The 12637-nt window shown below is 55.0% G+C and overlaps 1 protein-coding gene across 3 annotated transcripts in view; it reads right to left on the minus strand.

The window, feature by feature from the left end:
- ZNF335 (zinc finger protein 335) overlaps positions 1-8143 on the minus strand; it is an 18439-nt gene extending 10296 nt beyond the window's left edge. The window contains exons 1-9 of one of the 3 annotated variants that reach the window (XM_037499679.2): positions 7824-8143; positions 6906-7159; positions 5424-5664; positions 4547-4624; positions 4002-4307; positions 3776-3907; positions 2803-2949; positions 1016-1268; positions 751-928 (exon numbers count right to left, since the gene is read on the minus strand). In XM_037499679.2, the coding sequence (XP_037355576.1) occupies positions 751-928; positions 1016-1268; positions 2803-2949; positions 3776-3907; positions 4002-4307; positions 4547-4624; positions 5424-5664; positions 6906-7109 (1539 nt within the window). In that variant the 5' untranslated portion in view covers positions 7110-7159; positions 7824-8143. Of the gene's footprint in view, positions 1-750; positions 929-1015; positions 1269-2802; positions 2950-3775; positions 3911-4001; positions 4308-4546; positions 4625-5423; positions 5665-6905; positions 7160-7823 lie in introns of all 3 variants that reach the window. The other 2 variants (XM_037499670.2, XM_037499687.2) reach the window with 2 other exon arrangements.
- Positions 8144-12637: the final 4494 nt, after the last annotated feature.

Consider the following 12637-nt stretch of genomic DNA (forward strand, 5'->3'; position numbering starts at 1 on the left):
TCTGGACACAAGACAGGCGTGGGACTGTTGCGGGCCCAGAGGACACAGCCGGGTGAATGGGGAAAAGGAGCCATGTGTGTTCTGAGATACAGTACTGCCATCTGCTGGAAAACTTTCTTTTTCTTTTTCTTTAAGACTTTATTTATGAATACATGAACTGGGGTACAGGCCAGAGATGGGAGGAGGGTGAGAGGATCCACCAGAGACAGAGTGGGGAGCAGAGCAGGCAGATCTACTGAAATACACTGCTGAGGGGAGCAGTGGGCGAGATAGGAGAGGTCTGCTGCACCATGTGGGTCACCTCCCGAGCCCGGGATTGAACTCATGCTGCAGTGGCTGCGGACAGCTTCACAGTGCTGTGTCTTAACCCCTTGCGCCACCATGGAGGCCCTGCTGGAAAACTTTCTAACACATGCAATTAGATCAAACCAGTTCTAGTGCCCGCTGCCAGCGTGTGGTGGTGAACAAGCAAAGGTGTGTCCACAATGTGAGCAGCACCCCTGAAGACGTGATGTCAATCCACAGTGTGCAACCTGCAGAAGCCCCATGGCGGCCCATCCCCGCCTGCTCTACCGACTCAACGTGCTTCAGCACACCAGTGGCCAGACAGGTGGCCTGAAAAGCAGCAGGAGAGGATGCCGAGGGATGTGTTAACTCTACTCCCTCTGGGTGCCTCCGGCTAGCCAGACTTCTGCCATCCAGCTTCCCTTCCTCCCCCAGTCCTTGCCTTTCCCTTCCCAGCCACTGCACCTTAAGAGAAGACCAGCGGCGGGAGCGATAGCTGCACTGCAGGCACTTGAAGAGCTGGGGATCTCCAGACTCATGGGAGTTGACATGGAAGCGCAGGTCCTCATGGGACAGGAAGCGGGAGCCACAGATGCGGCACAGGAAGGGCCTCAGAAGCGGTTTGGGTGACTTGTAATAGTACCTGCCAGGAGGGTATGGGGGAGAGGTCTAGCTGGGCTGGGGCCACCCAGCTGTGTCCCCCCACCCCCATCACCCCTGCTCTACCTACTTGCGGTATTTCTTGCCTAGGAAGCGCCTGGAGGGTCGGCCACGGCGGCGAGGTGGAGGGTCGGGCTCCTCCTGGCAGGAGGGCACCGTGTTCTCTGCATCTGACTGGCTCACAGCGGGTTCCACGGCGGCACGATCAGACTTGCCCATGGCTACCATGTGTCCTGGGCCCGAAGAGCTGGGGGCCTCAGGGTCCTGTGGCTCCAGAGGGCTCTGTCCACTCTGGGAACTCACTAGAGGCTCACCTTCCACACCTGCCACCGACAAGCCAGGTCCCAAATCAGCCACCACACACCAGCACAGACGTGGACAAACAAGCCAGAGGCCAGTTAAAATATCTCCCTGAGTCACAGACGACCAATGGGCGATTCCGGTCGTGGGACAGATGCAGACAAGCCATGGTTAGAGGGCCACGTAGCCAGGCCCCTCCTCAGCTGGCCTGCTGTTAGCACCACAGAACTTAAACTTGACAGACTGGAGCAGCAGCAGGCAGGAGACCTGCAGGCTAGCCTCAGCCCTCAACCCACTAGCTCTGTGTCCTCAGGCAAAGCCACTCCCCTCTCTGTATCTTATTTCCCCTATTTGTCAAGTGAAAGAGAACCACCTCTGCTTTAGAGACCACAAGGGAACATTCTAAGGTCTGGGAAGCAGCAGCAGCAGCACTTGAGCCTTTTAGTGCTCCCGGGGGAGGTTAGGTGGTTGGGGCGGATGGGATCGAAGGGGATTGTCCACACTTGCAAACCCTCTGAAAGCTGAAGGCTGTGAGAGTGTTACTGACTGAAAACACCAACAGGATTTCAACATAATGTCTTAAAAATGAAAACGCTGGTGACATCCTGTTTCTTGAGTAGTGTCCCAGCTTAGTCAGGTGTGTTTACCTTATGCCAATCCACTGAGCTGTGTGCTTAGGAGAGGCATGCTTTTCCACACATGATCTCAGTAAAAAGAGATTGCAAAAGGGAGACGAAAAGATAAATTGCATGTGCAGAAATAGCTATCATGTTTCAGGCATATTTAAGTTTTTTTTTTTTTTAAAGATTTATTTATTTATGCATACAAGAGCTGGGGTACAGGCCAGAGGCGCGGGAGGATGAGAGGATTCACCAGAGACAGAGCAGGCAGAGGACCGAAATACACTGCTGAGGGGAGCAGCAGGCACAACAGGAGAGGTCTGCCGTGTCATGTGGGAATCTCCCTGGCCGGCCCGGACTCGAACCCATGCTACAGAGGCTGCAGACAGCTTCACAGCACTGTGCTCAACCTGCTGCACCACAGGGGAGTCCCCCTATTTAAGTTTTAAAGCAACCCCAAAGGTAGGGCTGTTAACTCCTCCCTTTGTAAAAAGCAACAGGAGAGGGAAGGTAAATGCCCTGGGGCACACACTGGCAGGTGGAGGGTCTGGCTTCACGCTCACCACTGTGCTCTCCTGTCCTGCCTGGAATGGTCCCGGCTAGTGCTCTTTGGACACTTTCTCAGGCCTGTCTTGTTCTCATTTCAGTAGTAATACTTAAGACTCACCCTGCTAGTTCAATTATAAACACTCAAACTTCTTTCGTGCTGTGACAACTGACCACAGAAAAGCCTTTTCATAAAGCGGATGTGTCATTTCTTAAGCCAGGGTTTCTTGGGAGTGGTCTGGGGGGATTTCCCCTCTGCCAGGAGGCCTGCAGGTCCCCAGGTTTAAGAGTGCGACTCTGAATGACACACTCAGTCCCCAGGGCTCCCGAGAAGCAGGGGAGGACATCGCTTGGTCCCACCCCAATGAGTCTCTCCATGACCAAGTCTCACCATCTGGGAGGTCCGAGGTCTCCAGGCGGGGCAGCTTCCGGGGCCGTCCAGGTCTCCTCCGGGGTCTCGGTGTACTGGGGGCGGGGCGCTGGGGCCTGAGCTGCCGGCCCCGGGGCTCATCCTCTGCTGGATTGTAGTCGCTGTCCTCTGTGGGGGCAGCATGCTGGGCATCAGCGCTGGAACCGTCCTTTCAGCCCTGACCTCTCGCCCACTTCCCCACCCTCGCCTACTCCTCCTCCAAGCCCACCGGCGATGCCTCCCTCCGAAAGCCTCCTGCAGTCCCCCGGCCGGCTGCGGGTGTGCCTCTCCAAGTCCCTTTCTCAGTGTTTTCCCTGTACCTTTCTGCCATCTTCCACTAGCTCATCGGCACCTTTATGTGAATCAGAAAAAGGTGGCCCTATCTCGGGAAACTTGATAGCTATCATCAGAGAACAGTGACAAACACTCAAGTCCGCACCTCGGGCAGTGACTGCACTATCCTAGGCTGCAGCGACCAGCGACCGGCTGCGTGTGGTCAGTGAGCGCCCGAATGTGCCCAGTCCCAGCTGAGACACAATGAAGTGGAGAGGCACGCGGGTTTCCAAAGCAGAGCATGAAAGAAGAAAGCGAGGCTGCTCCCTAATGGTGCTTCATGACAACTGCATATAGAACCAGCAATGCTGGCCACACTGGGGAAGTCAAACATGATTATTTCCATCTTTTCCTTTGAATATTTAAAAGAATATGGCTCCAAAAAAAGATGCACATCCCTTCCTTGCGTTCTATTCGTGCTGCACAAGTGCACATGCAGACCTCTTAGATGTGGGGCTCTTTTTTAAAGTGTGCAGCCTGCACCACCTCACACAGAGGCCCTGGTCTTATACTGGAGGCATCAGTGGCTATCTTTGCCTGTTCCTTTCCTAGTCCCGTGTGGCCCGGAGGAGCTCAATATTTATGGGTGGGGGCGACAGGCCAGGAAGTCATGGTGACCTACCCTCCAGGTCGTCGATGGCACCAGCATCTACGATGTCATCATCGTCTTCCTCCTCTGGGCCCTCCTCCTCCTGGGGCTTGGTGGAGGTGGAGGTGCCCCACTTGCGCACACGTCCTTTCTTCCCAGCTGCTGCTGCTGGGTGGTGAGATAAGTTTGCTATGTCTGGCTCCCCGGGGCCCCACCCCCACCTGCGCGGTCCCAATCAGGTAGGCTGCTATCCAGGCACCTGGCCGGAAGTGCCGGTCCCGCATGTGGCGCAACAGCGTGGCCTTGGTGCTGCTCCGGTACTGGCACATCTTGCACTTGAATTGCTGCACTACCACCACCTCCATCATGGCCTCCAGGCTCTGCAGGTCAGGCTCCTCAGCACCAGAACTTGGGGGTGGTTGTGCCGGGGAGCTGGGCCCACCCTGTGCCTCCTCGGATGGTTCCAGACATGTGGATGTGGATGTGGGGCCATCAGCCAGGGCCTCAATGGCTGCCAGGCTGTGGGCCAGGGTGGAACTGGACATTGGCGATGCCATGGGGGCACCTGAGGGTGGGTGAGGGAATCAGAGGGAAGGGAAAAGGAGGGAGGTTGGCCATAAGTGACACCTGCTTCTCTAAGACAGGCCCAGGGATCCTAGATACCAACTCCCTAGCAGAGTTATAGTGGGGAAACTGAGGCCCAGAGCAGTGGACAATTTGTCAAGACCACACAGTGCGTATGTGGCAAAGAACGGCTTCCCTCACCCACTCAGGGCTTCCCGGGTCTGGTGCCTGGGGTCTTACCATCATCTGGGCCCTGCAGGAGCAGGTACCGGGTGGTCTCGGCCCCGCCATCCTCAGCACTGGTCACGGTGATGCAACCTGGGCAGAGAGGTGGGGAAGGGAGTCCCAGTTGACAATGACAACTGTCAACATCTGCTCTCATTCTATCCGACCTGCACGACTTCAAACTCATTATACTGCCCTTCTGCATTTCAGACGATGGCAGATCAAGTGTATGTAACACAATGGCCCCACAGGGCCACAGGGACAGATGCCATGGTTACCCAGCTGCCCCACCTTAGATCACTGACCTTGGAGAGTCCCCTCTTCCTCCCAAGGTTGAGGCCCAGCTTCTGTACCACCCTCTCAAGGCTGGCTTTCCAGACCATAGCCAGGCTTTTCAAGGTGTTACAGCCTTTATATGCATGATTATTAATAGAAGGTGCAGAGTGGGAAATCTTGAGCACCAGCTCTGGAGTCAAAATGTCTGAGCTCATGGCCTGACACTTGCTGGTGACAAAAGGTCAATTATTTTATGTCCCCTGTGCCTCAAGTTTCTCAACTGTGAGGCTAAGATAGCACCTACTGTCTTAAATGAGTACTGGATTAAATGAGCTATGGTATGTAGAGTGTTTAGAACAGACCTCAGTGCAATGTGAGGGGTCTGTTTACTGAATGCTCACACTGGAAGAGCACTATGCAGAGAACCTGTCCGTGTTGTCTCCTTAAAGCCTCATGACATTTACCCCTATGAGCAAGGGTTCCTGTTCGCATGTTACACGCCCCAAATGTAAGGTTACTTCTGAGTTCACAGAGCTGGGGTGTGCACAGCTGGCTCAGCTGGACTCCACAGGGAAATCTCTGTGGGGTGACTCTTGCTGCCCTCTGCTTAACTCACTCTGGATGAGGTCGGGCCCAATGGTGGACTCAATGATCTTGTCGATGGCCGAGCCCAAGTCCGAGGAAGAGGCTGTGCAGTCCGACACCAGCATGTTGGGGTCTGGGAGTGCGCTGGAGTGTACCAGGGCTGCGGGACCTCCTGTCACCCCTGCCACTGGCCCACGGGACACAGAAGATGAATCAGGCAGGTAGCCATGGGGTAGCGGGTCTGTGCTTGAGCTGCTCTCAGATACCTCCTCCTGGGGAACAGGAAATAGGGAGAGGGAGTTCAGGAGCCAGGAAAGGGGGAGGGAAGGCTGCTGCTTCCTTAGCCCAAGGAGAGCAGAGCCACCCATACCCCCAGGGCCCAAGGACCAGTAGCAGAAGCCCTGTAGTCAGACACCCCAAAAATGTCTCAGAGTTCCTGGCTTTGGTCAAGTAAGGGCCCCTACAGTCCTCACAACCCATACTACAGTCAGGTGAAGCTATTTTCACCTGGGTAATTCTTTTGAATTAGCTATGCCCACTGCAAAAAAATGCTTCCTAGCACTGCAACATGGCCAACTGAGCCTTTTCATTGACATTTAGCTGGTACCTCTTCTAGGAGGCTCACCCTGGCCCCCAAGGCCTAGTTAGGACCTCTGTGTCCTTAGTGCTGTAGCTGCCTGTGTCCAACCCATTACAGCACTTTTCACTCTGCAGAGTATTATCTACCAGGTCAGGTTGTACCCTCTGTAAGGACGAGGACCACTTCTGTCTCGTCCCCTGCTGTATCCCCAGGGTCCAGCACAAGCTGGGCACATGGTAAGCCTCTCTCTGCTGAATTAGTGAAACTCTTAGACACCCATGTGGCTAATATTTACTGAGTACTTGTTATATGCTGAGCATTTGTTTTCAATTGCTTGGCCATATATTAGTTCGGTTAACCCTCATAAAAACCCTACTTAGGTATATTTATCACTCCCACTTTACACGTGAAACTGAGGTAGAAGTTGGGTAGTTGGTCCAAGATCACAGTTAGGAAGTGGCAGAGCCAGGAAAGAGTTTCACAAAGCATTTCTGGGAGGATGTCTGAGGGAGCTCACAACAGAGCAGCGTCAGAAGCAGCATATTACCTGCTCCATTTTACAGAAGGGAAGACTGAGGCACAAACAGGCCTCCCAGTAAATCAGAAGTAGAGCTGAGACATCTGTGTCTCAAAGAGTGAGATCATGGTGGGTTAGACCATAGCTTAGATTCGACTGCTGGCTCTGCCCATGCATTGTGCCTCGGTTTCCTTGTCTGTATGATGCAAAAGCGTAGTCAGTGCCTTAAAAGGTGCTAAGACTTAGATGAGAAAATCCACCTTAAAGGCTTGGCGTGGTGCCTGGATCACAGCAAACCAAAGCCAAATATTAGTTATATATAAGCAAGCCTTGCAGGCTGCTTCCCCGAGGCTGCTGCTTGAGGCCCCTGCCAGTCCCTGCCTCCAACCACACCGGTCGGCCGGCACCGTCCATACCAGAGAGCTGCTACCACGGTCCGAGCTTTGCCCTACGCCAGAGTCGTCGGCCTCCGCAGGCCCCGGGGCGGCCGCGGCGTCGCTGCTGTCTGCAGACACGGCTTCCGAGGTGCCCACACCCAGGTCGCTCTCAGAGGGCTCCTCCTCGGGCCGGCCCGGCCCAGGGGCCGCATCGCTGCTGCTCTCCACCTCGTTCTCCTCCATCGGCTCGGGGGGCGGCCTGTCAGGGGGCCGCAGACCCGGGGGTCTTCACTCTGCGAGAAGAGGTGATGGAGGCTGGCGCAGGCGGGCCACCGCCCGGGTCCAGGCGACCACGGCGCACCCGGCTGCATCCTTGTGCCCATTTCACAGATGCAACGACTGAGTCTCGACCAGGCGGGGCTGTCTCGCGTATAGACTGGGGGGGTCAGGAACGCAGCCCGAGACGCCCTGCCGCTCCATCTCGGGCTCGCCCCACTCCCGGAGGGCGGCCGGACGCGCGCAGCTCTGACCCTGTCTCCTCCCCGGCGCGACGCCCGCGGGGGTTCGCTCTCGGGGCCCTGGCCCGGCGCAGTGGTTCAGCCCTTTGGACCCCGAGTCCCCCCGGGTGCAGGGTCGGTGGTACAGCCCGCGGCCCCCTGGGTCAGCGGCTCGCTCCCCCTCCCCTCGCTCCCATGCGGAGGGGGCTGACAGCGACGGTCCCGGGGCCTGGCGACTCGGGGCTGTCCCCGGCGCTGCCTGAGCTCCGCGCCCGGCGCCATCTTGTGGAGGCGCCGGTTTCCGCTCAGGCAAGTGCGAGAGCGACTAAAGGGCCTGGGACCCCGGGGCCCTGTTCGGACAGCCCCGCCGGCCCGGGACCGCGCCTCCGGGTGTCCCCGCAGTGGGATCCCACCTCACAGCGGGGTGCAGTGGGGCGACCTGACTTTACCCGACGCTCACCCGACGTTTTCGTAGCTGGGTTCCTCTCCGACTCCGGCATCGATGAGGTCGCCATCCTCTTTCCCCCGCCGCGGAGGGACCCATCGGCCTACTGCAGGCCGGAACTACTTCCTAAGCTGGCCGGGAGAAAGACAGGTTTCCCGGGTGCCGGAAGGTCGCCCCGAGGCCTCAAGCCCATAATCGATACCTGAAAGAGTTTAGGGTTTGATATGCCGCCTGGCTGGGTGACGGGGTCCTCTCTGGGGGAGGGACTACTTTCTCTTGCGGCGGAGCGCTACACCGAGGTGGTGGTGTGACATCATTACTGGGTCCCTTCCCTGGGCCGCAGGGTTGGGCGCGGCGAAGGCCCGCCCCGCGGGTGGGGGCGTGGTTACGGCCCTGGCCACGCCCCTCCCGGAACCACCTGGAAAATCGTGCAGCAGCTGGAGGGCGGCAACGCCATCCAGTCGTTTGGCCTGGCTGGCCCTTAACCGGTTCATTTATGCGTTCTCCACCCAGTGGGATCCTTCCCTATTCGGTTTGCTGTGTGCTGGGAAGAGGGAGGCCAGTCCCGATGGCGAGAACTGGGGAGCGTGGAGAGCGACTGCCTGGCCCTTAGGGAGCCGGGTGGGCCTTGTTGCCGTAATGGAGCTGAGCTTGAGAACTCCCTGCAGCGCTCCTCTGCCACTGTCGTGGGTGTAGCTGTTTTTAAAGGCCCTGGGCCCTGCCCTTCCTGAAGCCCGAAGTGCTGTTTTTGACACAGCTCTCTGTCTGAGCCTTTCCAGCTTTTTTTTTTTAAAAACAGTTATGCATACACGAGCTGGGGTACAGGTCAGAGATAAGGGCTGGGGAGAGGATCCTCCAGAGACAGAGCAGAACAGGCAGACTGACTGAAATACACTGCTGAAGGGAGCAGCGGGCGAGACAGGGGAGGTCTGCCTTGGCTTGTGGGTTTCTCCCTGGCCGGGGATCGAACTCGTTCTTCAGAGGCTGCGGATTGCTTCATAGTGTGGTGCTTAACCCCTTGCCCCTTGCTTAAACCAGGCCACCAGGGAGGCCCCATTTTCCAGCGTTTTGTGAGGGAGTTTGGCGTCCTACTTAAAACTTGTTGCACAGATTACTTTCCTTGATTGAAAAATACAAATTTGGGGGGAAAGAATGCAAAAAACTCTTGTAAGGAAAGGACAAAGGTTGCTTGAGCTGTTATAATTTGTGTGCACCTGAACATGAAGGGGTTTTCCAGGGCTTTCACTTGGAACAGGTTTTGGTATCCGGGTGGGGCATGGAGCCTCTGGGAGGACTGGACCCTCTGCTGCCCCCTCCCTCTTATTCAGCAGGACCAGGCTTGCGGAGCAGCCCCCGGGAGCTGCCTCCACCTTGGCGTGATGGCAGGCTGGCTTTCCACGCCCAGAGCAGTTTTCTAGTGTAGATCTGACTCCTCAGGTCTACAGCGCCACCCCAACCCTTACCCCAGGACTATAGGAAGTACCCTGCCTCTGACCATGTCTGTCCCAGGCATGTCAGGGCACTCAGGAGCAGCCCCACTAAGACTCAATCTAAGGTTGACCTTTGCCACCGAATCACAAGATTGCCGAATGTTATAACAGAGAAGGTAATGGTCTCCTTATGGGGCAGAAGAGAAGCCTAAAACCCAGAGAGGGAAAACTGCTCATTGCAAGTTGTTACCACCAGAACATGCAGGTTGTCGTTGAGGTCTCAGCTTTGATGGGAAGACTTCTAGAGGCAGTGAAGTTTCTCTGTCAGGAGTCTGTTAAAGTGGACCTTTGAGAAAATTGCTGAGGAGAGGAACTAAGAGGGAACACACTTTAAATGAGCACCTACCACGTGCCAGGCACTGCTTGTGCTTTGTTGTGTCCTGGTATCTTAAGAAAACAGCCGTTGTCTTCCGCTGGAGAGGAGAAAGCTGAGGTTTGGAGAGAGGAAGTGACTTGTGCAAGGTCAGACAGGAGTGTGGAGCTGGGATGTGGGATGTAGGTCTGATTCCCAGGCCATGTAGGTACCCTATGAATTATGATTGGTAATCATAGCACTTAAAACACTCTGCCTGCCACTGCTGTGAACACTTTATCTTCGTTAATATATTTGTCCTCAGAATCACACTGCAAGGTAGTTGCCATTTTATGTCCATTTACATTTGAGGAAACGAACAGAACAGTAGTGGAATCTAGGGGGTCAGTCTGGGTTTGACAACCAGGCGCTCTGACTCCAGACTCCACGCTTGGATTGTGATACCGTTTCTCATGTAGTGCTAATAATATCTGGTTCTTAGATGATAATTTAACTATCTTTTCCTGAGTCAGGCTGGGTGGTTACTATTCTCCCATTTTACAGATGAGGAAACTGAAGCCCAGAGGTAAGGTAGCTTGCTTAAGATCACACAGCAAGCTCCTCAGTCTAATGGAGAGGACTGCAGTTCCAGACCAGGTCTCCTGCAGCCGCTAATCACACTCATGGTGTTTATGGTGCACTTACCAAGTACCAGGTGTTGCAGAAGGGGCTTCGTATGCAATTTTAAACCGATCACCACAACAGAGATTCCCATGCTAGAGGAGGAAACAAGCTCAATAGCAGGAAAGTAACTTGTGCCTTACTCCTGTTGGTCAGCCTAGCTGGGATTCCAAACCCTGGTGTCCTGACTCCCAGTCCAGTGCTCATTGCCCTGCTCAGGATGCCCCAGAAGAACAGGAGCTGGGAGGAGGGAGTTAGATGGTGGATTCTCCGGGGCTCATCTCTACCTTCTCCCTGTGCCACTGCCATCTATGGATTTAGCTAAACCTGTTCTTAAAAACCTATTTATAGCATAAAACTGTACCACCACTTGGGATAATGAGTCCCTTAAGTTGACTCCCTGTGGCGTAAATGAAGGCTTCCTTTTATTTGTCCTAAGTCTTTCTTTTTCAGTTCTGGAGGGGGAGTAGGGAAAGGCCTGAGGGCCAGAGCCCTAGAGTCAGCCCGCAGGCCACATGGGACCAGCAACAGCGAGCCCTAGGCAGCGGGTGCCATTTATACAACAGCAGATGCTCCAGAGTCCAGGGACAGGCAGCCCCAAGGCTAAAAGGCCACACCGGAATGTTCATCCCTTTTAATCTGTCTAGTTTCCTATGTTAGCCCCAGCACTGATTTGCAGTCACAAGGTAGATTAGACTAGATACATTTGTTGACTAAATGAAGCAACCCTAATTTTATGAACAAAGAAAAGGACACATAATATCAGGGGTCTAGCCATGAAGACAAGACCCATGCCAGATGACTCTAAAGAAGGACTCTCCTATGGAGAATTAGTAAATGGTTGGATGTACAGAAAAGCAACAGGGGAAGTTGAGGCAAACTAAAGAATAGCAACTACAGGAAACCACGACCTCCCCTAGGGCTGGAGCTATAAAGGGAGGAGATGGTATTACAGAGGCACTGGGGCTGCCCAGAGGGGAGCTGGGATCACAGTGGGTCTTTTTTTTTTTTTTTAAAGATTTATTTATTTATTTATACATGCACTGGGTACAGTCAGAAGTGTGTGAGGGTGAGAGAACCAGCCAGAGCCAGAGCGGGGAGCAGAGCAGGCAGAAGGACCGAAGGACACTGCTGAGGGGAGCAGCGGGCGGCAGGAGAGGTCTGCGTGCCATGCGGGACCCTCCTCCGGTGGCCGGGGAGCAGCCGGGGATCGAACCGGCGCTGCAGAGGCTGCGGGCAGCTTCGCAACCCAGCGCTCAACCGCTGCGCCACCGGGGAGGCCCTCACAGTGGGTCTTTTTAACAGGAGCTGCTGAAGTCCCCTCCCTTCTCCTCCCCCCAACCCTTCCTCCCCCAAGCTCCATGTAATCCTTCTAGGCTCCTTCCAGGTCTCACTTAAGCATCCCCTCCAGGAAGCCTTCCAGGACTCTTTCAAAGTAGAGTTGCTACCTTCCTAGTGTGAGCACCTCTAGCCAGCTCTGCCTGCCTCCATGATGATATACCGCAGTGTGATTGATGATGCCAGTTACCCCCCAGCCTCTTCAATAGATTGAATCTCCCAAGGCCAGACCCAGTCTGATTTGTTCTGAGAAGAAAATGGTGGGTGAATGAGCCAGTTCTTGATGAGGGTAACAAGGGGTCTGGAGTCAGTCCAAACCTAGGGTCCAAAGATCCCAGCACCTATGTTTATATGTTGTGTGACCTTGGATAGCCTCCATTCCGTTTTCTCGTCTGTAAAAGGGAAATAACAATAAAAACAATCGTGAAAAGGAAAACTCCGGGGCAGCCTGGACTAAGCTCATAGGTCTGCCCCAGCAATTCATGAATTACCTTCACTCTACATCTGGGTTTCCCAGCTGTAAATTAGGGATGTTGTCTGTAAGGGCGGGATGAAACCATGTATGGAAAACAGTGTAAACGCTCAGTACGTGGGCCGCCGTTAGTAGGTGTGGTTCTGTGCATAGCCCTGGCTGAGCACCACCTAGCTCACTTCCCAGCGAGAGGTGTCAGACGGATCTTGTCGATCTGGTTTACCACTCCAGCCCGTGACGAAGCAGTCACTGGTACCTCCTGGGTGCTCAGCCTGCTGGGCCATGGAACACAGCTGCCTCGTCTGTGGTGGTTACCCTGCCTGTGGGCCCGGTGCTTGTATGACTTTCCCTCTGCCCAGTCCTGGCTCCCAGCATCCTATACAGGGGCCATCTTGGAAGTAAAGGTGGGGACTTCCCAGCCTGTGGCGTGGGGCATGCACAGTAGGAGACAAGGATCTGGAGCGAAGGAACCTAACATTTATTGAGCACCTACTGTAGCAGGTATTCACACTCCATTTCATCCTCACGGGAGCTTGCAAATCACTGACTTGGACAG

The sequence above is a fragment of the Talpa occidentalis genome, unplaced genomic scaffold, assembly GCF_014898055.3.
Source record: "Talpa occidentalis isolate TD23 unplaced genomic scaffold, MPIMG_talOcc4v2.1 talOcc4.10, whole genome shotgun sequence".
NCBI lineage: Eukaryota > Metazoa > Chordata > Mammalia > Eulipotyphla > Talpidae > Talpa > Talpa occidentalis.